Source organism: Cotesia typhae, unplaced genomic scaffold (genome assembly GCF_013202065.1).
Source record: "Cotesia typhae breed Kobodo isofemale line unplaced genomic scaffold, CoteBio_Ctyphae scaffold_91, whole genome shotgun sequence".
NCBI lineage: Eukaryota > Metazoa > Arthropoda > Insecta > Hymenoptera > Braconidae > Cotesia > Cotesia typhae.
In genome coordinates this window covers 3,604,764-3,630,894 of record NW_027423781.1, presented here as the reverse complement: position 1 = coordinate 3,630,894, position 26,131 = coordinate 3,604,764, and the positions used below count along the sequence as shown (strand labels likewise).

At 31.9% G+C, this 26,131-nt stretch overlaps 1 protein-coding gene across 2 annotated transcripts; it reads left to right on the top strand.

Moving 5' to 3' along the window:
* Window positions 1-16,017: 16,017 nt before the first annotated feature.
* LOC141537579 (uncharacterized) lies at window positions 16,018-23,364 on the top strand. 2 transcript variants are annotated; one of them, XM_074258636.1, is made up of 6 exons: window positions 16,018-16,281; window positions 17,283-17,378; window positions 17,453-17,632; window positions 20,472-20,497; window positions 20,663-20,822; window positions 23,236-23,364. In XM_074258636.1, exons 2-5 carry the CDS (start codon window positions 17,304-17,306, stop codon window positions 20,676-20,678), a joined length of 297 nt encoding a protein of 98 aa, XP_074114737.1. In that variant the 5' UTR covers window positions 16,018-16,281; window positions 17,283-17,303; the 3' UTR covers window positions 20,679-20,822; window positions 23,236-23,364. The 2 variants fall into 2 exon arrangements, with proteins under 2 accessions (XP_074114737.1, XP_074114736.1); XM_074258635.1 differs by lacking the exon at window positions 20,472-20,497 and having other exon boundaries at window positions 16,028-16,281.
* The last annotated feature ends 2,767 nt before the right edge of the window (window positions 23,365-26,131 follow it).

Sequence of the window (26,131 nt, the reverse complement as noted above, 5' to 3'; positions counted from 1 at the left end):
AAAATCAGCGAAAAATGAGTTTGAAAAAAATTTTTATAAATTAATGAATAACGCAGTTTTCGGAAAGACAATGGAGAATGTAAGAAAATATAAAGATGTATATTTGAGAACGAAGTGGCAAGGTCGATATAATGTATCCGATTTAGTATGTAGACCTAACTTCCACAGCCTTACAATTTTCGATGAAGACATGGTTATAGTAGAACTTAAAAAAGCTAGAGTCTGCTTCAACAAACCAATATATGTAGGCTTTAGTATATTAGATTTATCCAAGACTTTTATTTATGACTTCCACTATAATTATGTGCTTGAAAATTATGCAAAAACCTCTAAATTATTGTACACCGATACAGACAGTTTAATTTACCAATTCAATGTACCCAACATCTATGAAGACATCAAACGTGATATCTCAAGGTTTGATACTTCCGATTACCCACCTAACAACGTCTTCAATATGCCCCTTGTTAACAAAAAGGTTCTGGGACTCATGAATGATGAGAACAATGGAAAAATCATGTCCGAGTTCGTGGGTCTCAGAGCCAAATTGTATGCCTTCGAAATCCATGATCCTGAGAAGGAAAAGGATAGGATTAAGAAACGGGCAAAGGGTATCGGAGGATCAGCCTTGAAGACTATCATGTTTGATGACTTCAAAAGATGCCTTTTTGAAAATGTGCTGTTAAAGAAAGAGCTGTATATGATAAAAAGCAAAAAACATCAAGTGCACACAGTAAAACAGGAGAAACTTGCTCTCAGTTGGGCTGATGACAAACGTCAACTCATTGAGGCAAGCACTGATACTGTGCCTTGGGGTTATAAAGGCTCCTTAGATTTTAAGAAAAGAAAACTTGTAGGTGATGAAAATAATAATAAGAGACAAAAAGTTTTGTAATAGTAAAAATAATGTAAATATATTTTTAAGGATTTATGTATTAAGGTTTTGTAAATAAAATCAAAGTAAATATAATTTGTGTTTTATATATCTGATTTATTGATCCAACTATTATGTTTAGTATCAAAGCCTAACCATTTAACATAGTATTTATTTCCACGTTTTCTAATTACTTTTTCAACAAGATATACATCTGGATATTTGACTTTGCTGAGTTCTTCGTTGTAAAATCCGCCTTCAATTGGTTGATCCTGATAGCCCACGAGCTGGTACGTCGTTGGATTCGTATTCTGCACCGATTTGATTGTGAAGATTTCTGTTGTCCAGTTTGGCGTGTATCCTTTGTCAAAAACATGCTTGTACTTGCTGATTCGGACTTTGTCTCCAACTTTGAACTTCTGCTTCGATTTGGTTTTCAGTGGTTGATATATATTTTCCAATAGTTGTTTCTCCTGAGCAGCGGTAACATCAACAGGTTTCATTTTGATGGTACTGTGTTTGGTGTTGTTGTAAGTATTCACCAAGTCATCAAGTATATCAGTCCACTTGTAGCTGCCACGAACTGTAAATTCTCGCCACATTTTATTCTTGAGTGTTCTATTGAAACGTTCACATATGGATGCTTTGAGATTGCTGAATGTTGAGTAAAGATTTATCTTGTGCTGCTTCATCAGATCTTTGAATTCTTTGTTGTAAAACTCTTTACCCTGATCAACATGGAGATTCTTAGGAACACGACCTTGCTGGAGTACAGACTTCATAGCACTAGTGACATCTCCACCACTTTTTGATTTAATTGAACTGCCCAGGCATATTTAGAAAATATGTCTATGATTGTAAGCAGATACTTGTATCCTTTATTGACTGTCGCATATGGAATCATCTCAACCAAGTCAGCTTGCCAAGTCTCATCGAGACCTCGGATGTCAACATGACGACGTTTATAGTTCCTGCGAGCTGGTTTGTGAAGCTCTTCAGCTATCACTGTCTTTTTGTCGTTCATTGAGTTTCTCAGTGAGATATTTGATATTATTTTGGTGAGAGGAAAGTACTGCTTTAACTTCCTCAATAGTCGTCTGCAAATTTCCCACAGCAGCTTTCAATATTACTATTTCAGAGTGTAAATGTGAAATAATCTCTTTCTGTTCACTGTCTATACTTTTATTCAGTTCAGACATCTGTCTCAGTACAAACTGCACTGTCGCCGCATCATGTTCATTTGAAGGATTACCGAGATTGCACAGCCTTTTATTCTCAATGTTATAGTTTCCATCAGAAGTTACATTGAAACCTCTACCAGCTGACCCTCGTTGACCTAAGTTATTGTCCAGTGGACGTCCAAATATATCGATGCTCATGGTTATGAACACTTTGACTGTCAGCGTGTGAATGATTTAATTTTTCAGAAGCTTTTAATATATAACTCCAGCCTCCCTAAGCTCTTCAATAATTGATATGATTTCATTCGTGTGACTTGGATTTCCAGCAGCTTGAGATGCCATAAGTAGTCGCAAACGATCAACTAGTTCATTTGGATCATCCCAGTAAACATAGTCCACTGGTAATCTCTGTTTTCTTGCAATCATATATTTTGGTAACCCTTTACCGAACTTGGTGATAAAATCAGCAATGTATTTATTGAACTTGATTGTTGTATCTTCATAAATAGTACGATTTGGGTCATAATTTTTCCTATGAGCGTTGGTATGTTGAATTATGTCCAAGTACTTTTTCTTATCATCTGGGGTGATGAGTGCATCCTCTGGTGATTTTCTAAATAATAATTCCAACAACCCAGGAGTTATTGGATAATTTTTTTCTTTGACAGTTATTGTATCATTTGCAAATGAAATAGGTGAATCACCCATATGCATTTCACCGCGTTTTCTGCGTACACCATATCTCATATCATTATCTTTATGTTTTTTACTTAAACGTTGTAGATAATTAGTGAGAAGAGGATTTCTACGAGCTGGAGTACTTGTTGATGGTGGTGGCTGAGTAATAGCAAGTGCTGTATTCTCAAATGAACTTTCATCATCTGTTATTAAACTGTTGTATACTTCTGGATCATCATATAAAGATTTTTCAACCTCTTGTTTTTCAACCTGTGGTTTTTCTTCTTTTTTAATATTTCCCTTGTGGAAATAATTCTCTGAAAAAACTCTTGAAAAGTCTTTATAACTCTGAATAAGACTTTTCGAAAGTCTTCACATCCCTAACTAAGTAAAGGAAAGACTTAATAAGTCTTCAAAACTCTGCAATACTCTTCAAAAGTCAAATTTTCCCTGCAATTTCGGAATTTCTCAAAGAGTTATTAAGACTTGATAAGACTTGTTCAGTTTTACAGGAAAAGAAGAAAATATTTCTTTTCAAAAAAATTACTTATCCGAATTAAATAAAACTATAAAAAAGAAGTAATGCATGTTTTAAAAAAATTTTTTTTAAATAATATTTTCATCACGAAAATACTTTGATGGGCATCGAATCACTCATAGTTGAGCAAGTCAAAACATCAACAGCAAATGAAGTGCACTTGATGTTGGATACAGATACTACTTAAAGAGTAAATCCAAAAGGTATTTAATTTGGACTATCAAATATTAAAGTCAACTTTCTAGGTAGGAAAGAATTTTCTATCCACACGCTATCTGCTGGAATTAATTGATACCTAACATATTTTAGTTTACGAATTTACAGTTAGAATCTTTGAGTGTTCTTAGTTTCTAATAGGTGGCATGTCGTTAGAAAATTCTTTCCTACCTAGAAAGTTGACTTTAATATTTGATAGTCCAAATTAAATACCGATTGGATTTACTCTTTGAGTAATATCTGTTTCCAACAGCAAGTGCACTTCATTTGCTGTTGATGTTTTGACTTGCTCAACTATGAGTGATTCGATGCCCATCAAAGTATTTTCGTGATGAAAATATTATTTAAAAAAAATTTTTTTAAAACATGCATTAATTCTTTTTTATAGTTTTATTTAATTCTGATACGTAATTTTTTTGAAAAGAAATATTTTCTTCTTTTCCTGTAAAACTGAACAAGTCTTATCAAGTCTTAATAACTCTTTGAGAAATTCCGAAATTGCAGGGAAAATTTGACTTTTGAAGAGTATTGCAGAGTTTTGAAGACTTATTAAGTCTTTCCTTCACTTAGTTAGGGATGTGAAGAATTTCGAAAAGTCTTATTCAGAGTTATAAAGACTTTTCAAGAGTTTTTTCAGAGAATTATTTCCACAAGGGTTTCCCCTTTCAACTTTGAAGATTCAACTATACTCTGGAGTGGTGTCACAATAGGCTTGAACATTTCCTCCATAGCTTTCTCAGCTGTATCTTTACCCAACTTCAACATCTTGTGCTTCCGTCGGATGGCATCACTGGCTTGAGATATCTGATGCAGAATATCTTTCTGCTTTGATATTTCTTCAGGCTTCATGTTGACAGGTTAACGTCTACAGCATGTATGACTATCACACTCTAAAGTACCTCAATTTATACTAATGAAGGAGTCGAATCCTTTGCGATAACTACCACTGTTCAATTCACTGTCTTTATCTATTACCACAAACCCATATTTATTCCAACATGCCGAGCATAAATCTCTGAATGAGTTGTACGACATGTCTGTATTGACATGATCATTATAAATATGCTTCAGATTCATTTCATCTTGACGGAATAGCACGAGAAAGTTTGCATTATCTCTAATCAGATGCTTCGGTATTCGTGTATAAGTTTGACAGAGATAAAAGCTGTCTACATCCTTGTGTCGACCCATGCAGAAAAAAGCCTTGATGTGATCTTGTTTTTCACAAGCAACATCATCAAATATCATCAGGGAGTTAGGTTTAGCATCTTCAGGCTTGATTACAGCTTCATGTTCACTGAATGTGAAGAATCCAATACCATCAATCTGTTTAAGCAGCGTCTCCAGGAACTGATACTTTGGTTGGTTAAGAGACTTTGAGTAAAGATATATATTCTCAAACCTCAAACCGTTTGGATGTACAATAAGAGACAGTAGAGCGTTGGTCTTTCCACAGTTTGATGGTCCGCAAAACACTGCACGGATACTGTTGGGAAGTAATGCACCATGTCGTTTGAGTTTCACACCGGTCCCTTGAATTTGATCAAAATTGATAACTGGCAACTGAGCTCTTGATTTGCTGCCCATGACTGCTGATTAGATTCTGAGCTCAAGGGGTATATATACCAGCTTATATAGATTAGCATGTCAGTCTTTGATGTGACATGTCTGAGAGCAGACGTGGTGAAGGTTTATTCAACAACATAATCAATAAGCTTCCACTTGAACTTCACATACCAGGATATCAGTATTGTGGTCCGGGAACAAAGTTAGCCAAAAGGTTAGCTCGAGGTGATCCAGGCATAAATCCTTTGGACTCTGCGTGTAAGGAACACGATATAGCTTACTCTAAAAATCGTGAAAATTTGGAAGCCCGTCACGAGGCTGATAAAATTCTTGCTGAGAAAGCGTGGCAACGATTTCAAGCGAGGGACGCTACTATTGGTGAAAAAGCTGCTGCTTGGAGTGTGAATAAAATCATGAAGTTGAAAAGACGTTTCGGTATGGGTCTTAAAAAAGAAAAACCTATTACAAAGCGTAAGACAATTAAAAGAAAAACAATGAAGCGTAAGACAGTCAAAAGAAAGACAACCAAGAAGAAGGATGTTGCTCTGAGACAGATTGTTGATGAAGCTAAAAAGTCCATGCAGCCTGGTGGAGATCCAGTTAAAACAGCTCTTGGAGGTGCCCGCAAAGCTGTCAAGAAAGTTGGTGGGAAGAAAAACGTTCGATTGCCTCGTATTCTACCAGTTCCATCAAAGATTGGTGGAGTACTTCCATTCTTGATTCCCCTGTTTGCAGGGTTATCAGCGGTTGGTGCTCTAACAGGTGGAGCTGCAGGTGTTGCAAAAGCTGTGAACGATGCCAGCGCAGCCAAAAATCAATTAGCTGAAAAGAAGCGTCACAACTTGAAGATGGAGGAAATAGCTGTAGGTAGAGGATTATACCTCAAACCTTACCGCAGTGGTATGGGACTTTATCTGAAACAATACCCAGAAGGAGCTGGCTGCAAGAAGTCAAAAAACCAGTAGAGCTACCACATCGAGCACTGACTAACATCGACTTATTAAAATATGTCAAGCTGCTTAAAATTCCAAATTTTCGAGGAGTTTTTATGAGAAATGATTTACCAAAATCTGGACCAAAGACAAACGAATCAGCAATAATAAATTTAGATGATAAACTTGGATCTGGAACTCACTGGGTTGCATACAAGAAGAATCATAATCAAGTAATTTACTTTGACAGTTTTGGTAATCTACAACCCCCACAAGACTTGATGAAATATCTCGATGTAGGTAGCGTAAAGTACAATCATAAAAGATATCAAGACTTTGATACAATCATATGTGGACATTTGTGCTTAAAATTCCTGGCTGGACAACTATAAATTGAAGTGAGTCGGGACAACAAGCGTCAGTCATGGCAGAGTCATTCACCTTGACATTATCCGGAAACTCCTCCATACTGGAGGCAAATTATTTTCCGCCGATTGAGCTATCACCAACAAAAAATTATGTACTTGGGCTTGTTAAGCTCCTAACATTTAATTCAATACCAAATATTGATGTTGGTGTTAATAAATTTTATGTGTCATCAAAAAGATCCAAAAGAAGTACAATCAAGAGATTTCAAGAAATAACTATACCAACAGGGAGTTATGAAATTAAAGATATTGAAACTTATATAAACAAGACATTACCTGAACTAAGTTTCACTTTAAAAGCAAACAACAATGAGTTGAGAAGTGAAATAAGATGTGATCAATATATAAATTTTGAGCCTGAAGATTCCATTGGATCATTACTTGGATTTACCAACCGCGTGCTTGAACCTAACACAGCACATAAATCTGATTTACCAGTCAAAATATTGAAAATCAATGCTCTGAGAGTCGAGTGCAATATAACTACTGGATCGTACATCAATGGTGAGAAGAATCACACAATCCATGAATTTTTCCCGAGGGTTCCAGCAGGATATAAGATAGTGGAAGTGCCAACAAACATCATTTACCTACCAGTCGCCGTACGAGCAATACACAACTTGAGGCTCCGCATTGTTGATCAGGACGGGAGAATAGCAAATTTCCGTGGCGAGACTATAACGATAAGACTGCATATAAAAAGTCTGTAATGGGTATCGTATATAAGACAAAGACTGGTAACGGGTATAAAAGGATTGCAGGATGTCCAAAGATTATTAGTCATCATCGAGCTCTGAAAGTGTTGACACGTCAAAACGCAGAGTTCCTAAAAAGTCTAAGACTAAAATTACGTGGAAAATTCACAAGATAAAAATAAATTTTTGTTGTCTAGCTTGTGTGATACCATGGCGGAAATCTTAGATATAAAAAAATCAATTATTTTCGATGAGTCTATTGCACACTGTGAAGCTCATTCACACTTACCATATGCATCATCAACATTCAACAACAGTGATGAAATCAGGATTGCTGTTCAACATCAAGATCTGTGCTTGCTCCCAAGCAAGAGCACATTACATTTTTATGGAAGAATGAGGAAAGCTGATGGTACTGCTGTAAGTGCTACTACGAAGATGGTCAACATGGCTGTTTGTCATATGTTTGAAGAGATACGTTATGAACTCAATGGTGTAGAAATCGATAGATGTAAGAATGTTGGTATCACCAGTGTTATGAAAGGATACGCTTCTCTGAGTCCGGGACAACAAAATATTCTGGAAAATGCTGGTTGGATTGTTAATGAAGATGACAACAAGCTGACTGATAATAGCGGTTACTTTGATGTCTCAGTACCGCTGAGTTTCATTCTTGGATTTGCTGAAGATTATCAACGAATTATCGTGAATGCCAAGCATGAATTGATACTGATCAGATCAAATACTGATCAAAATGCTTATGTTGTTACCGTTGAGAATGAAAATGTTTCAATTACGATTCAAAAAATTGAGCGGATTGTACCATACATAACAATGTCTGACAAGCAAAAAATTATGGTGCTGAATTACATAACCTCCGATCCAGCTATCCCAATCAGTTTCCGGACTTGGGAATTGTATGAGTATCCACTGCTACCAGCTACCAACAAGCATATTTGGGTAATCAAAACAACAAATCAGCTTGAGAAACCTCGTTTTGTTATCCTTGGATTCCAAACAGCAAGAAAGAATCAAATCGAATCAAAACGCAAGCGAGTTTGATCACTGCAGCATAAGAGACATTAAGCTGTTCTTGAACTCTCAGAGTTATCCATATGGAAATTTGAACCTCAACATTGTGCATAATCAGTATGCCTTGATGTATGATATGTACACAAATTTTCAAAGTGCTTACTATGGGAAAGAAGCTGAACCGCTATTGGCTAAGAAAAATTTCTAAGTACAGCACCTCTGTATATAATTGACTGTTCCAAGCAGAACGAGTCAATCAAGTCTGGACCTGTGGATATACGTCTGGAGTTTGAATCGTCAGCACAGTTTCCAAATCAAACTGCTGCTTACTGCTTGATAATTCACGACCGAATAATTGAGTACAATCCCATCAGCAGCACTGTAAGAAAACTTACTTAATGGTACAGTTTGATCCGAAACCCACCATACATTACATGTATGTATGGGACTTTGCATCCAGACAAGCGAGGAAAGGACCATGGGAACAAGCAGCAAGAGACGGAGAACGATTTCGTCGACGAATACAACAAATCAATAACATTATTGATCCTATACTAATCAATAAACTTAATGTAATTAAAAATAGTAAATAAACTTAATGTAATTAAAAATAGTAAATAAATAACAATGTTTTTGTAATTTAATGTTTTTTAATTACAAACCTTACTAGAATAAGTATAAAAATTATTTAGTATAAAAGTTAAGTATAAAACAATTATTTAGAATAAAAGTTAAGTGCACATATCAAAACACAATTCTCTCACAATTTCTGTAATTGTTTTCCCAGAGTGATTAATAAGCTTGAATTTATTATAATTGGCCCCAATGTAGTGTCGATTTAAAGTATTGCATAAGATTAAAAATTTCATTTTAAATATCATATCAGGATTGTTGAGATATTTCTGGTTGGTGGTAGCTGGGAAGAACGTTGAAAAGTGGTTTTCCAGATCGATTTCAACGTTGAGTCCATGATCTGTCATAACCGTTCTAATCCCAGTTAGCTTGTAAGTTTTTCCCACCTCAAGTTCACACATCTCTCTTGAACATCAACGGGCTTGGAGTTTTATCTTCAACTTTGACACGCTTGAAAGTTGTTGATCTCTCAATTTCATGCATTGTATCGGTAACAGGATGTTTACGGTACGGTGCCATGATTGAGATTTCTTCAGCAGATTTCAAGTAGCAGATTCCAGCACGAGGTAGCAGATTTCAACAGCTGGTAGCAGGCTTCAGAAAACAGTTTCAGAACAGCAGATTTCAAAAGCTTGATATTTTCTAACACACAACACTATGGTACTTCACTCGTACTTCACTTCGATGAAGTATGCTCGCGGCGCGCTGCTTTTATAGCAAGGTAATGACGTCATCTACTGCGCAGTTGGAAAAATTCTAGAATAGTATGACTCATAATCTAAAAATAGAAACTGCGCAGTTATGATAGATGACGCACAAGAAGTTTAACATAACCTGAAATCATAAGTTAAATGGTGGGAAAGCATAAACATAACCTGTAAAATGAGTTAAATGGCGGGAAAGCATAAACATAACCTGTAAAAATGAGATGACGTCATCTACTACCCAACAGAAATAGAACAAAGAAAAACTGCACAGCTACGAGACCTTGAACCGGTTCAAACCTGTCTGATGACATCATCTACTACGCAGTTTAAAACTCTACGACGTAGTTTGAATAACCAATCAAATTATTAATTAACCAATAAGATTATCGAGTGGTGGGGAAAATCCAGAGATCGGGTTATAAAAAGGTTGAATTGATTGTAAGAGTCATCATTCAGTCACTCTTCGTTGTCAAGAGCAGTAAAAATGGAGATCATTCTAGACGTTCAAGGATTCAGAGGAGCTGATAATCGCTTCATTGTTAAGGAGTTGGCCTCAATAACAATTCAACATGATATTGTTAATATTGAAGAGTTGTCATACACACTATTTCAACCTCCATATCACTGGAAGGTGTTACCAGTCAACTATCAACGTCTGAATACCTGGCTGATCCGAAATTATCATGGAATCGGTTGGAATGCTGGAACAACTTCATATTACAAGCTCAAAGAAGTTCTCAATTATTTAACTTGTAATAAAAAAATTATTTATGTCAAAGGTATCGAGAAAAAGTTATGGGTTCAAAATTTAATTGATTGTAATAATAAAATTGTAATCGATCTCGATAATTTCAAATGTCCCTCTCTAAAAAGTATGAAAATTTGTAACAATCATTTTTGTAATTATCATGATCGTTTATCTGATTTATGTGCCTTGGAAAATGTAAAAATTTAAAAGATTGGTTTGTAAGCACTCAATAAATCTAAAATAAATGAATTACAATTGTTATTATTATTTCATCCTAACACATTTAATTCAGAATAGAATTAATTATTGTTAGTTATTAAATTCAAATAATTTTCCAACACTACTACTGATATTAATACTTATCAACAGATGGCGTAATGGTTTTGATTTTTTAATTATGATAATCAATAATCAGTTTTTGTTTTCTAAAATTTTATATAATTAATATTTGTTTAAATTAAAAGTCATGCATTATTTTATATAACCATTTAAAAATAAAAACTGAGTATTGATTTTCAAAATATATCGCTAGAAGATTTTTGGATTTGACGATACAGAGCACATCAACGCCATATTAGTTTATCAAATAATACATAACTTTTAATTTAAATAAATATTAATAATATTAATAACAAAATATTATAAACTAATAATAATTATTTATCTTTTATTTAAATTAAAAGTCATGTATTATTCTATATATGTATATATAACTAGAAAATTTTTTTAATATTTATGAATTGACAGCTTTCACGCTCTAAGAATAAACTGATAGTAGATGGCTCTAGTACAAGAAGCGCGAAATTCAAACTATCATTATGATAAGTAACTTAAAAATTATGATTAAGTATAACTTATTGAATTTGAATTATAAATATTAATCTTAAATTAAAAATGTGAGGAATTATAAATAAAAACAATGAATTATTTATATTGAAATCCAATATTTTATTGATAAAATAATTCCACTGGTCATTTTTACATCAAGACTAGAATTAATAAATTTAAATTTATTATATTTTCCACCATGATAACGCAGAAACAGATAGTTTGAATCTATTAATTCATTCAAACTCTTCATGAAGTTATCATCTTTTAGATGTTGAGTAGTTCTTGATGGTAGATAAATGTTAAATTCATCGTTTATATTAGCAACAATCCTAGTTCCATACTCAGTTGTAATAGCTTTGATACCGTTAATCTTATATTCTCGATTAAACTCCAACTCGTTCATTTTCTTAACAGGAAGAATCCCAGTAAGACAATTAACCTCGTTTATCTTGGTTACATCCATGATTGATTGCTGTAAAAATTTTTTAATTAATTGTAATGGTTGATTAAATGATTCTTGATTTAATTCATATTTTGATTAGACAGTAAATGAATACTTACGATTAGTAATACTGATAGGTAGAAGATGTATATCACCAAGAACTTGTACTTCAACTTGTAGTCACCACCAGCTCGTACTTTACTGGAGACGTGTACTTCGTTTTTGTGAAGTACGGCTTGAGCGCGCTGCTTTTATAGCCAGAGGATACTACGCAGTTACCCCCCACTCCTTTACCTCAAAAACGGTTTGATGACGTCATCTGCTACGCAGTTAGAAATAGAACAAAGAAAACTGTGCAGTTACGCAACCTTGAACAGGCTCAGACCTGTATGATGACGTCATCTACTACGCAGTTAGAAATAAAGCAAAGAGAACTACGCAGTTACCGTGACCTTGAACAGGTTCAGACCTGTTTAGAAGTAGACAGAAATCTCGACAGATGGCGTATCTTCTCGCATGTACTCCTCATACGTACAGTTTGAATATATTAATCTTTTCAGAATATAAACAATGAAATGCACCTGTGATCTAAGCAACTATTATTGATGCTGAGATCACAGGTGCATTTTTTAACAAAAATGCAGGAAATCAGAATCAAAATTTGAAATGGCGGAAATCAGACTCAAAATGGCGGAGTCAGATAGCAACCACCAGATGGTAAATTTCAGATAGCAGATTTCAGAGAGCAGACTCAAAATGGCGGATTTCAGACTCAGATAGCAGCCACCAGATGGCGGAAATCAGATAGCAGACTCAAAAATTCTAGAACAGAATGAGTCATCTACTGCGCAGTTATATGACCTTGAACAGGTTCAAGCCTGTCTGATGACGTCATCTACTACGCAGTTAGAAAATTCTAGAACAGAATGAGTCATCTACTGCGCGGTTAGAAGTAATGCACGCTGTCACCAGATGGCGTTGCGTGAAATCCTTCTCTCAAGTAGTTGACATAACTTCATTTTAAATATATAGAACATGGATATACCATACTACAAATGCGTAATCCTAAACTATTGATCTGTAATGGCTGAGCCGAAGGCAGGTTAATAGTTGAGGATGCTTTTTAACCTCAAAATGTTGAACTCAAATTCAAAATGGCGGATAGCAGCCACCAAATGGCGGATTCAAAATGGCGGATAGTAAGATTTAAAAAATGGCGGATAGTAAGATGGCGGCAGAATTCCCCACCAGCGCCACCTATAACCTCGATAAAAACCTCACCCATAACCTCAAAATGACATACATATCTACCACCGGCAACACCTACTGTCGGTAAAAACAGGTCACCCATATCCACAGATGATATTTACCATGAACCTGCAGCTGGCAATGTAGATCCCATCTTTATGTGGGACACGAACCAACAAATCTGTTTTACCGACTGGGCATGTACCCCCTGTTTAACTACTTACCTAAATTTAAAGATTATTTCTTCATGTATCTACTCACAGTTTGGGTTAACCTAATTGGGTTCTACTACGAGCCCAGTTAGGAAAACCCATCGATGCAATATTTACATTACGTTGAGAAAATCATCTTCGGTCCCATACAGGTCTTACTTGGGAGAACTTAGCAATTTTATTTTTATTTTTCGTTGGGTTATCCCTCTTAAGTTCCACACAGGACCCTATTGGGAAAAATTTAATAAAAATTATAATTTTAACATTGGGATTGCCCAATTGGGGCTAATTAGGCTCTTGTAGGGATTTCCCCATTGGGCATGCCTCTTTGGGACCCAATCAGATCCAGATGTATACCCTGGGTAATCCCAAAGTAATTTCTAGTCGGGTTGAAGTGAATTATTTTAAATCATGTAAAATTAAAAAATAAAATAGTATTTTTCGATGATTTGGAATAATTTGAAGTGATTTAAATATTCAAATCATTTAAAATTGAATTGAATAACAAAATAATATCAGAAATTCTAGCTTCTCAGACAATTAGAAATTATTTAGAATAATTAAATCGTTTGAATTATTTCAAATTGAATTGAATGAAAAAATAATATCATAATTTCTGATTCTTCAGACAATTAAAAATTATTTAGAATAATTAAAATGGTATCAGGCTTATTGATCCCTGGACAAAATATCCCCGACAAGTTATCCTTCGGATTCGTTATAATTTTCGAAAGTTAAAAAAAAAAAATTCAAGGGCACAGCATGGTTAAAAAAGCAAAATTTTCATTTAAATATTACCATTTTCAAATTCGACAATAATGCTGTGAAGCGGGAGAGAATAGGAGTTACGGATAATCATTACGTGAAGCGTTCCAACATTCACGTAACAGGATATTTTTGTGGGAAAGGTTTTTGAGAAAGGATTAGGGAGAGGAACTTCTTAATGTGAGTGTATAGAATATGCGAGAAAAAATTCAAATAATCCGAGCTATTTCAAATATAAAGCTTTTTTGAAATAAAGCCATATATAATAGCTAAATTTGTCATTAAAGACAAATTTTTGGGAACTGGGGGAAATAAAGGATAAAGGGGGAAGGGGAGGACCTTTACTCAGTAGGAATTTTCGGTAACTGAAAAAGTAATTCGGACAGCCCAGACCGGGAATCGAACCCGGATCGTTTGGTTACGCGCCAAAGGCTCTACCAGTTAAGCTATCCGAGACACTTATTTTAATATTAATATAAATAAGTGTAATTAATTTATATTTATTTTTTTTAATATATTATATATTAAAATAATATATAATTTATTAAATATATAAATTTAATAAAAACATTTACCAGACATCAGAAAAAATAGTGAATATTCTTGTAGGTCCCTCTTTTCAAATAATGTTATCATTTACTATCAGTATCTTTTTTCTTTATTTTTGTATTTGTATTTATTGGGGTCAACTGGAAATGTTGAATACAAAAAATATTATGATCCGATAAATACATAAATTGAAGTTACGACAATGATTCTCATATAATTATAAAAATATGAGAAGACCTAATAAGCAACTGAAATTGATTACAAATTCTATTCTAAATAAATGTGCGATATAAGCACAAGAAAATTCAGCAATTGCTTGTATTTAATTGACAGAATCGCAACTTTATGATAAGTTAAAAGTTTTAAAGTTACAAAAATATCTATAGTTCGAAGAAAAATGTATTTAAAAAGTATTACGGACAGTGGACAAAGAAGCTCTGGGCTCTTTAAGACTAAATTGATAAAGCTCATTCAATACCGGTAGAAATAGGATTAATCTACCGTTACGATAAGGAGATAAGGAAAAGACGACGGAAGAAAATAAATGAGATGAAGCAAATCAAAGAAGCTGGAAACTATAAACGAATTGACTGACAATTTGGTTTTTTTTTGCAATTTTACTGCGAAGTTAGATAGTTTTTAGCATTGAATTTATCATTTATCACACATACTCAATTTATTGAAGATAAATATTGAACCAACAAAATATACTTGAGCCAAGAATTTGATCTTTTGACTGAAGAAATTTCACACGAAATTTCTTGACAAATTTTCTCAAGAAATTTAGTATAGGCCGGGTAGCTCAAATGATAGAGTAGCCGACATGTCTTCGGAAGGCTTTGGGTTCGAATCCCAGTCCGAGCTATCGGAATTTTTTCTCGCATATTCTATAAACTCACATTAAGAAGATCCTCGTAGTTCGAGTACTTTAAACTATCTTTCTCTGAAATAATAAAATAAAAACTTTTTTCAAGGGTAAATTTCTTCGATCATTACCTGTATTTATCTATCCTAAAAGTAATCTTTTTGGTTTTTTTTTATTTCAAATAATTTAAATCAGAGATATGTTCCTCACCGCCAGACACCTTTTTGTGGAGGACCTTCAGGAGATCTTCTATAGGAACGACGGAACCCAATATTTTTATTAATAAAATATGAATTCTTAGAATACGTTAAATTCGCTAAATGTTCATATATTTTATGTAACATATTCAATAAAAAGCTTCTCCAGAAAAAATTAACAAAAAGACACATTTTTCCGAACTTACAAGTGGATATAACCCCTTAAAGCAAGAGAATTAATTTTGTTGGAATAAATGAAATTTGTTGAGTCAAAAAAAAAATTTTTTTTTCGCTCAAGAAAATAATTAGGAAGAAAATAATTTCTCGGCTCAAGTGAACCTTTTTTTCTGTTTAAAGTTGACTGAACGACAATTCAAAGAATTTAGTATCAAGAAATTTATTCCTATTTAAAATACCGAATTTTTATTATTGAATCATTTCAAAAATTTATTCATCCTACAATTTTGTTAGCAATTGCAACGCAATGCACAGTGAAGATACCTGCTTTAATAAAGTACCGTTTCAAGGATTCTTAAGCAATAATGTTCACAGCTACACATACATTATTTAAGATCATGTTTCTGAAAACTTTTGATAGATGGCGATAGAACCCCAATTTAGAAGCTCAATTCATGTATGTATGTATGTTGCGTGTTTGTACAGTGTTAAGACGCGGTTTTCTTTTTCTCGTGCGTAATACAAACTTGCATACGTGTATAGACATGCATCAACGAGTACATTGCGTCTTACAGCACATAACTCGTATGTAATCGTTTTGATATTATTGTCTAGTTTAACATCATCTCTGATGATGATAGTAATGATTTGATTTTTTAAATAATTATGGTAAACTTATTTAAAAACAAATAAATTATTCAAAATAATAAATCGATTAAATAAGTATCCAATTTTTCATGGATTATTGAAACTAACCATAAAAACCGGTAAGTTATTATAAATTATAAATTAAACAAAAAATTTCTTAAATTTTCTTGATAAATTTCAAATGTCAATGTTTGAATTTTCTTTATTTTTTTAATTATGTAACTAGAAAAAATACTTTACTCTTAACAACGTGAATATTTTTACTAACAAAACAAAGTTGTCAATTACGAATGATGGGTCAAGTTCAATAACAACTGTTGCATCCAACTATTCCACCATTCTTTGAAAATGTTTATCATATCTTCTTGTTTACAAAAAGTCGCCTTGAAAAGATTAATCAATAAATTGAACTTAACATTAAATTCGATGTTGTTCATTACTAGCGATAATTTATCAGATATAGCTTTATAAAATTAATTATTATTTAATTTTTATTAAATACAAAAAAAAATTAAAACTAAAATTTAGAGACGCCTGTCAATTTTATGAAATTAAAGTTAGCAGTCACTCGACCATTTTTAATTTTTTCTTTTGCCATAATTTATTGAAACTACCCGTGTAAAAAAAATTGTCCTAAAAGAGTCATAAGCTTAGGATCCTAAACGTGACACAATTTAAGACATTTTTATGACACCAAACTGAAATGAAATTTCGATTTTAGAAAAATATTGTCACAATTACTCAGAGAAAAAATATTGTAAAAAGTACTTTTATGACAATTTTAGGACACTTTTATGAATTTTAATCCACTTTTATGACGACTTTAGGATACTTTTATGACAATTTTAGGACATTATTATGAATTTTAGGACACTTTTATGATAATTTTAGGACAATTTTATGAAACTTATGGCAATTTTAGGATACTTTTAGGACACTTTTATGACAATTTTAAAATACTTTTATGAAAATTATCATAAGTGTCATAAAATTGTCATAAAAGTATTTTAAAATTGTTATAAAAGTATCCTAATTCATTATCAGATTATGACATGCTTAAATTTATTTCTCACTCTAAATTTTATATTACATTTTTTTTTTTTTTTTTTTTTTTTTTTAGAAAACACTTATTTTTATAACAATGTTGTCCAATGTTAATAACTATTGCTGTTTTAATTTAAAAAGCGGTGCGTTAATACTTGGAATTTTGGAAATAGTGAGTAAAAAGATGCATCTTTTTTAGTAATTATCATTTTGTAAATAGTATTTTATCATTATGTATTTTTCCAGGTACTTACAACATGTATTCTTATTGTCATCGGTGTTGACATAATTTATCAAGGAATTTGCACCCCATCAACATGTTCTCCGTTGCTGCTTATAACAAGTCCGGGATTATTATATTTATATATTCCCATTTGTTGTTGTTCATTACTTCTATCATTTTTAATGATTTGGGGTTCGATAAAGGTATTTATTTGAAATTTTAATAATATTTATGAACTGTTTCCTAATACACAGATGAAAAGAAATGTCTTGAACAAAGAGGGAAATTTTTTGGAAATTTCTTCTTGAACTAAAGCCAAAATTTTGATCTGTTTAAAGTTAAAAGTTATTGACTTTACGGAAAATAGATATTTATGTCATAAAGCCGTGAAGTGGCGGTTTTCTGACAGCGACGATATTTCGATATGAGCTTAAGGCGGGAAGGTTCGAAACGGACGTAATTTTAAAATTTCTTCAATCAAGAGAAATTATCATAAATCAAATTAACCTTTTTTTTATTAGGTCACTATCACACAATAACAAATAATTTATAAATCGTAAGCTATGCTAAAAAGTACTCAATACTCGTTTATACTAAACTAATCAATGAAATTCAACAATAAACGATCTTTATTACACAAATCAATTACGATGTGTTAAATTGCATGGCGCATTGTGTAATGATTTGTTGGCATTTCTGTTCAGATAGTTATTTCCGATCAATAAGCATAAAATGAACCATTTTAGTAGATTTGAATTGCTGATACATTTCGCCGGTTATGATACATTCACTACGAAACCAAGATCACAGTCTACACATTGCAGCTGATAAACGAGTGGGCAAAGCGAACCAGGTTTATTTGTGAAATAAAATAAAGTGAATGGAGAAATGTTGCCAATTTAAACTAAAAGTTTTCTCGTTTTGACGATAATGTAATATATCGAAGATCATTTTTTACATTAAGAGTTTACATGGGCTTACTTCGGGAAAAAAGGCATGTTTTTGTCATAATAAAATTTTTTATTCAATCTTTTTGCTAAATTAAAGACGTGCATTTAATAAACATCGTCTGAAATTTTCGTAGAAAAATATTTAAAACTCATAAAGTACAGTAGTACGCCATAAGTACAGTTACTACAGTTAATACATACATAAAGGAAATATGAAATTTACATGATAGCTTAAAATATAAAATTTACATAATGTTCAAGTGGACATAATGTTTTTAATCATATTAACCAGCTCACTATTATGTTATTATTCGAGATTTATAAGAAAATCAAATACTTTTGTCTTGAAGGATTCTAAACTAAGAGAATTAGAAATTTCAGGAGGTAAATCTTGCCAAAACCGTATAGCTGATATAACAAACGAATGCTCGTAGATTGTGGTAACAAAATTGGGTATTTTAAAAGTGATATTATTATTTCTGTTAGCTATTCTTTGCGATCGTCTGATAACAGGGTCTTCTTCAATAAATAAATTACGTAGAAATTTTGGTTCGCCTGTTGATAATGAGATGATCATGAGAAATCATAAAATCAAATTGGGTCTTTTATTTAATACCTAAAACTAGAATCTGAAGATTGGAAAAAAAAATTAATTTAGATTCTTAATAGAGTTTAAAAAAAAAAATTAAAATTTCGCTCAAATTTGCACCACATTTTGATCTTTTAAAATTAATTCCTATTTGAAAAACAAAAATCCTTCATCCAAGTTCTTGCCAATAGTATCTTAAAAACGCGTGCCAAATTTCATTAAGATTAATTCAATAGTTTTCGAGAAATCTTGACAACCGACTTTGAAAATACCGTTTGCCTCGAGATCTTAGCAGATATGCAAAACAAAGCAAGCTACACTAATCTAAGCTCAGCCCAGCTAAGAATTTAGTAAATTTGAACGAAGCCAATGTAAAACAATCGTTTAAATCAAACTTTTTTGGATTATTTTAGCAACTACTTTCATGTTTAAGAGTTTTTAGAGAATAAGTAGAACAATTTTTGTTCAAATTTTGACTTTATTTTGAAAGTCGTGTAGTTATTTAACTTGATATTTTAATTGTTTATGACGTTTAATCTAAATTTCATTTATTATTATTAACTAATGATACCACGATTAAAACAGGATAAAAAAAGTGATAAGAAGTGTCGTTGGGTACTCGATTGTAATAAATTTACTTTTGTTGTGTTTTAAATATTAAATAATAGTCAAAAAGAAATAAATTGACAACAATTTCCGTGTGAAAAAAAATCGTCTTAAAATTGTTGCTTGTTTAAGATCTTAAACGTGACACAAACCAAGACTATTTTAAGACTTTTTTAAAACGCCAACAAAAAATTCCGAGAGCAGATTTTTGAAAATTGGTTATCGAAATCGTTATGAGAATAAGACGATATCACAGCGACAGCTCCGGAAAATTATTATAGAGAGTCTTAAAATAGTCTTGAAATAATCTAAAAATCTTCTTAAAAAAATCTCAAAATTGTTTTTAAAAAAATCTTAAAATAGTCTTAAAAAAGTTTTAAAAAAGTTTTTCGAGATTATTTTAAGATGAACTAACAGCGACCGCGCCCGGGAACATTAAAACATAGCGTCTCAAAAAAGTCTTAAAATTGTTCGATAATAAGTTTTCAACAATTTCAAATTCAATTTAAAACGAGCGTACTTAAAAATGTAGCGGTTAGAAAGTCGTAAAATCGTCTAAAAATTAATTTTCATAACAAATTCAAGAACCAAATTTCAAAAATTTGCTCTCGGAATTTTTTTTAGGCGTCTTATAAAAGTCTTAAAATTGTCTTGGTTTGTGTCACGTTTAAGATCTTAAACAAACGAAAATTTTAAAACGATTTTTTTTTCACACTCTTCACACGGTTTAAGAATAATTAAATGAAATGATAATAACTGTGGCCAAATAGTCTCTTAAAACACAAGTCTAGACGCTCAAAATCTTACACTTCATTCGGCCTAACTTTCATTGACAAACATGCGATAAGGAGCTTCGTTCTAAATAATTATAACTGTAACTTTTTTAAAAATCCACAGGTTAGCTTCAATACTTCCAAAATGAGGTATTTCAGACCAATTTGAAGTTGAGTTGGTGGCATTTTCTTCGAGCTATGGCTATTAGTACCTCGTTACTTAGCATAAGCTTTTACTGATAATTTAAGTTTTTGATGTTTATTAGATTATTTTTATTTTTACGAACGACTAACTATGTTATTTTATATTTACAGGACAACTTTGCCTTAATGATGCCTTACATTTACTACCGAGTTATCATTTTGATGCCGTATTATCTTCAATATTTTTATAATGCAATTAGAATTTTTATTACGGAGGATTGTAATACAGAGAGCGCTTTTGTTCGGCTTACATTTGGAATATGTGGATTGGGTATGTTGAATTAATTTTTACTGCTTTTACTATCTTTAAACCTTATCAGATCTCCTTAACTCGACGTACATAAGAAGCAATTTCAAAAATCAATTACTCAAAAACAATAAACTGTAAAATTTTTTTACAGTAAATTACACGGGAAAAACTAAACTGTAAAATTCACACGGATTCCGGTTAATTTTTATAATTTCAAACAGTAAAGCGGAAATCGGGGTGGCAAAAATATAAATATTACAGAATTTAATGTAGAAAGTTTAAAAGCCACAATTAATAATTTAATATCGAAAATAAGTGATTAGTAACTGTCACTATAGTAAATAACGACTCTCTCATCTTAAAAAATTGGAGTTTCAAACAGTAAAAATTGCCGTTTCAATAAATAGTCCATGCTATGAGGAGAATGGGGTCTTAGGGGAGAAGGGGGTCAATTGAACCATTTGAATTAAAACAACGAAAAATATTGAAAAAATGCTTCATTCTCTCAGAATTAGATTCTAATATGTTAAACTCGAATATGATCAAAATTTGAAATCATTGCGATTAATAAATTTTGAAAAATTGAGATTTTTTTATTTTTAGGCATGTAAACTTTTTTTTTGGCTGGTGACAAATTGTTTAATAATATTTCAATTTTTGAATTAATTGATAAAGTTTGAATTGTAGTCGTTGTATATACTTATACTTTATAATCCTCAACTTTGTTTATAGTGAAATAATAGTTTATTTATTTATTATTTACTATTAATTGTTATAAAATTATATGGGGTCAATTGAACCATACGGAGAAGCATGGGACATGCGCGCGCATCTTGACTCTACGTGAAAAAACTCAGGAAAATAACCTAACAATTTGATGAACTGAATTTATAATGAAAATCATTTTTAAATTGATTTTTAATTTATTTAATATAATATCTGTACATTAAAACGGTGCAACAGTAATATTTCCAAGTAACAATTAATCTATTATTTATTAAAAATTCGGGTTTGAGTTTTAAATATTATTGGTTCAATTTACCCCAAGCAGTGGTTCAATTGCCCCCAAGCGGGGGTCAATTGAACCATTCGACGCGTTTGGATAAATTAATAATTTTTAAAAATTCACGTTGTTTATTGATTAATTTGTGTATTGATAATGATAGTAGACATAATAAACTACCATTTCAAGAAAAAAAAAGAAATTATTATTTAGTTTTAATTCGAATAGTAAAAAATTTCTAAACTTTTTTTGGTTCAATTGACCCCCTTCTGCCCTACCCTGGGAGAATTTAACATTTGAAACAGTGATAATTCTACTCTTAAAATGTATATTACACTAGTCCAAGCAAGACTATAATTATAATTTCATTTTTAGCGTTGCGTAAAAAATTTACCATTTTACTTGGTAAATATTGACGTTGCTTGTATTAAAAATTTAGTTACTGTGTTTTATAATTTTTACATATCATGCGATCATTTTTCAGGTACGAAATGATAAATATCAAAGTCAAAATTCTTAATTATCATACTTTAACATTTTCGACATTTACGTAGCGAATATTACTATTTGAAATAGTATTTTCTTCCACGTAAAGAATAAATTGTAACATTTAAATAATAAATATTACATAGTGAATATTAAACTCACGATTTTACTGTTTGAAATGGTAATTTTTAGCAGTTGATCATTACTTATTTCAAATCGACTGTTATTTATTACAGTTTACATTTTTCCGTGTTGATAAATTTTTATTCATGCCCAAGTATCTATAAATTTTAAACTCAAGAATGTTTTTTCTGTTTTTACTTTATAATTTCTATTCTCGCATAAAGAACAATTCTATAATGGAATGTTCTGCGGTTAGCTTGCCACGAAAATTGAAAGTAAATTAATTTTAGAAGCTCTAACGCGAGTTCAAAGAAAAAAACTAAATTCAAACGACACAATGAAACTAAAAAGAATAATGTAAACTATAAAGAGAGCTTAAAGAAAAGATTACGCTCCAAGACATACCCAAAGAAATGACTGCCGCCTAAAGCGAGCTTAGGGAAAAAATAAAACTCAGAAAGATAATCAAATTTCTAGGGCGAGTTTAAAGGAAAAAATAAGCTCAGGTAAAATTGAGCTCAATTTTTCGATTAAACTCGTTTTCAACTGACGTTATCTTTGAAATTACATCGTTTGAAGCTCTTTTTAATTTGAACTCACTTCAGAATACGATAAAACATTTTCTTGTGTAACATGTTCAACATTTTTATTCCACTATTGGAATTATTACTATGCAAAATTGAAAAAATAGCTTATTTTCTTTTATGCATGTTTTACTATATGAATATCCAATGAAGAAAGCACAAATCTTATGTGAAATTTATTCTACAATTTAAATTTGTAGTTGAGTAAATTCCAATTTTACTTTTATGATTTTTTTAGCACTTGGTATTCATTTCTGCATGGTTATATATCATCACAGTAAGGAAATTAGAAATGAAAAATCAAACAATGCCAATAAATCAATGTATTAGTATTATGACTATTGAATAAAATATTTTTAAAATATCATGTTCTCATTATTTTTTTTTTTACAAATATTATAGATTTTCTCCTCTAATTATATGACACTTTCATCGGAGAATGAATGACATGATTTTAATAATTTTCTATTATAAAAAATATAAATCTCTGTATTTTAATTATACAGGCAAATCTAGAGCTAAACAAATCTCAATTTCAAATTCATAAAACTTTAGAATCTAAAAGCCGAGTGTGAATGGTAAAAAAATTTTTCAATGTGCTATGTTTCAAATAGTAAAGCGGACATCGAGTTGGCAAAAATATAAATATTACCGAACTCAATGTAGAAAATGTAAAAGCCACAATTTATAATTTAATATTGAAAATCAGTAATTAGTAGCTGTCACTACACGGAAAGAACAAGATGACACTGGATATCATCCCAGATTATACTGGGGAAAAAAAAATTTCAAATAGTAGCTAGTATAATCCAGATTACAATGAGTATAATCCAAATATCACCCACTAGTGGAGCGCCGTAAGGTTTATACCTCGGAATCCAGGGCCAGTCAATGAATCTTAATATAAACCTTGAAAATATGTTTTTAATAGTATATAGAAAAATGTTAAAAAAAAATTTTTTCGCGCTCTCAATTTTTTTAAAATTATTATAAACAATTATTAATTTTTTGGAGTTTTCATTGATTTATATTAGTCAAAAGTCATATTTTAAAAAGAACAACTATTACAAACTTGAAAACTTGATCTTGGATCTTTAGGGACTGCAGATATACCGATGAAGGTCGGATTGGAGAATAGAGGGGATAACAGCAGCTGTTCGGTATTGTTCATGGCGGGCCCTCACAGGATAATACACGTTGTAACTTGCTAGACTTAATACGTAGCTGTTGTTTTCGTTCCGAAAAATATTTATTTCAGATTTTTGTTTATTAAAAATTAATGTTTATATTATTGTGCAGTGAGTGTGATAAAAGTTAATTACTGAACATTACTGAGTTTTAAAAACTTTGAAAATAGTGGCATAAATTGTAAGTATTTGTTTTTCATTTATATTACATGCTTTTGAAAACAGTTATGAATATTTTGTAATAAATCGATGTTAAAAGTTAGAATATAATAGTAGAATTTAATAATATAAATCATTAATTATGATATAAAAGTTAGTTATTAATATTACTAATATTTGTTGTTGCAGCCACGTGTCGCAATGGGTGAACCATCCAGTATTGATAGTACAAGCAATGATTGCCTCATTTGTGATAAAATCGGATCTAGTTCTGAATTAAGCTCTGAACTAGGAGATATTATAAAAGTCACTAGAGGCATATCATCATTAAAAGCTGCATCTGCGGAAAGAGGGGATGGACTTTCTCAGTATATAAATACTCGCGACTTTGTCTACGTGCATTCGGTATACAGACAAAAATATATTAATAAAGGATGCATTAATTCTTATTTAAAAAAAAAGAACACCACATCTGCATGCTCTCCACCTAAAAAAAAGCTTCGAACAGCTACTTCAATTGATTTTGATTGGAAAACTAGGTGCTTCTTTTGTGAAAAAGAAGCGGATGAAATGAAGGAAAGAAGGAAGTCCAAGTCGTCAAGACAACAAATCAGCTACGTCACTAGTACTGATTTCAAGAAAAGTATTGTAAGTTTGATATGTGAAGACAAAAGTGAATATTGTCGCAATATTCATAAAAGAATTGTAGGCGTGTTAGATTTAGTAGCTCAGGGAGCTAAATATCACGCGGATTGTTACATGCGTTTAAAAACAACGCTAAAACAGACTCGGAGGGAGAAAAAAATTCATCCAGTAACAATGCAAGTAGATGCAGCAATGGAGCAGATTTTCAAATATATTGAAGAAAATGATGACTGTCAATTTTCACTCGCAGAATTAAAAAGTATTGTTACAATTGACCATATTTCTGACGATAAAACAATAAAAATGAGGTTAATGAACCATTACGAGGATAATATTGTGTGACAGGGAAAACTGAACTTCTCATGGTCGTTATCGACCACTTTATTGACGCCACGGTAATGAGGGTTTTCCCTTACCGTTCGATTTTGACAAGTAGTTCAGACTTGTCACCGGGCGTGCAAATCGAAAGTCCCCACTGCTGTCCCCAAAAAAACGAAGCGGGGTTGACAATAGGAAAGTTCGAGAACTCGGAGTCAAGGGTTATAAAAGATCCGACAAAAGAAACATCAAGGCTTTTTGAGTCAGGCCCTGGAACAAGTAACGCTTTTTGAGCCAGCCCTTGGAACAAGTAACACCTTTTGAGCCAGGCTTTTGAGCCAGTGACGTTTTGAGACAGTGAGGCTTTTGGCAAAACAGTGAGTAAGTGTAGTGCTGTGTAATAAATTCTGTCATCGAGATTCAGGACCATCAAGAAGTCAATCTACGATCCGGAATTGGGAACCCATTACTTGGAGCCGGAAAGTTTATTCGAGACGAGAGAGAGAGACCAACCAGCCGCTGATTTCGCCCGTTTCCACCAGGACTTCACTCAACGTTTGGAGAGTTGTAAAAGTTAAGTCAGGTATTATTATTACAATTATTTCAGGCCAAACTTCAATTTGAAAATTGAGAGGCCGAATTAACTGTAATAAAATTTGTCAATTAATGATCGCTATTGTCTCAGATGTCACTTTTAATTTAATAGATTCTTTTATAAGTAAATTATTCATAATTGTCAATTAATTAGTTTGTTACAAGCCTTTTGGTTATGAGAAATTATTTAGTTAAAATTATTTGATTAAGTTGAAATAGTAGAAGCATTTG

Bases quoted from the DNA above. Each gene is read 5' to 3' on its own strand.
- LOC141537579 (XM_074258635.1), top strand. From the start codon at position 17,304: ATGTTGTCCAATGTTAATAACTATTGCTGTTTTAATTTAAAAAGCGGT. The intron at 17,379-17,452 runs GTGAGTAAAAAG...GTATTTTTCCAG, and splicing joins TACTTGGAATTTTGGAAATA to GTACTTACAACATGTATTCT. The intron at 17,633-20,662 runs GTATTTATTTGA...TTATATTTACAG, and splicing joins TGATTTGGGGTTCGATAAAG to GACAACTTTGCCTTAATGAT.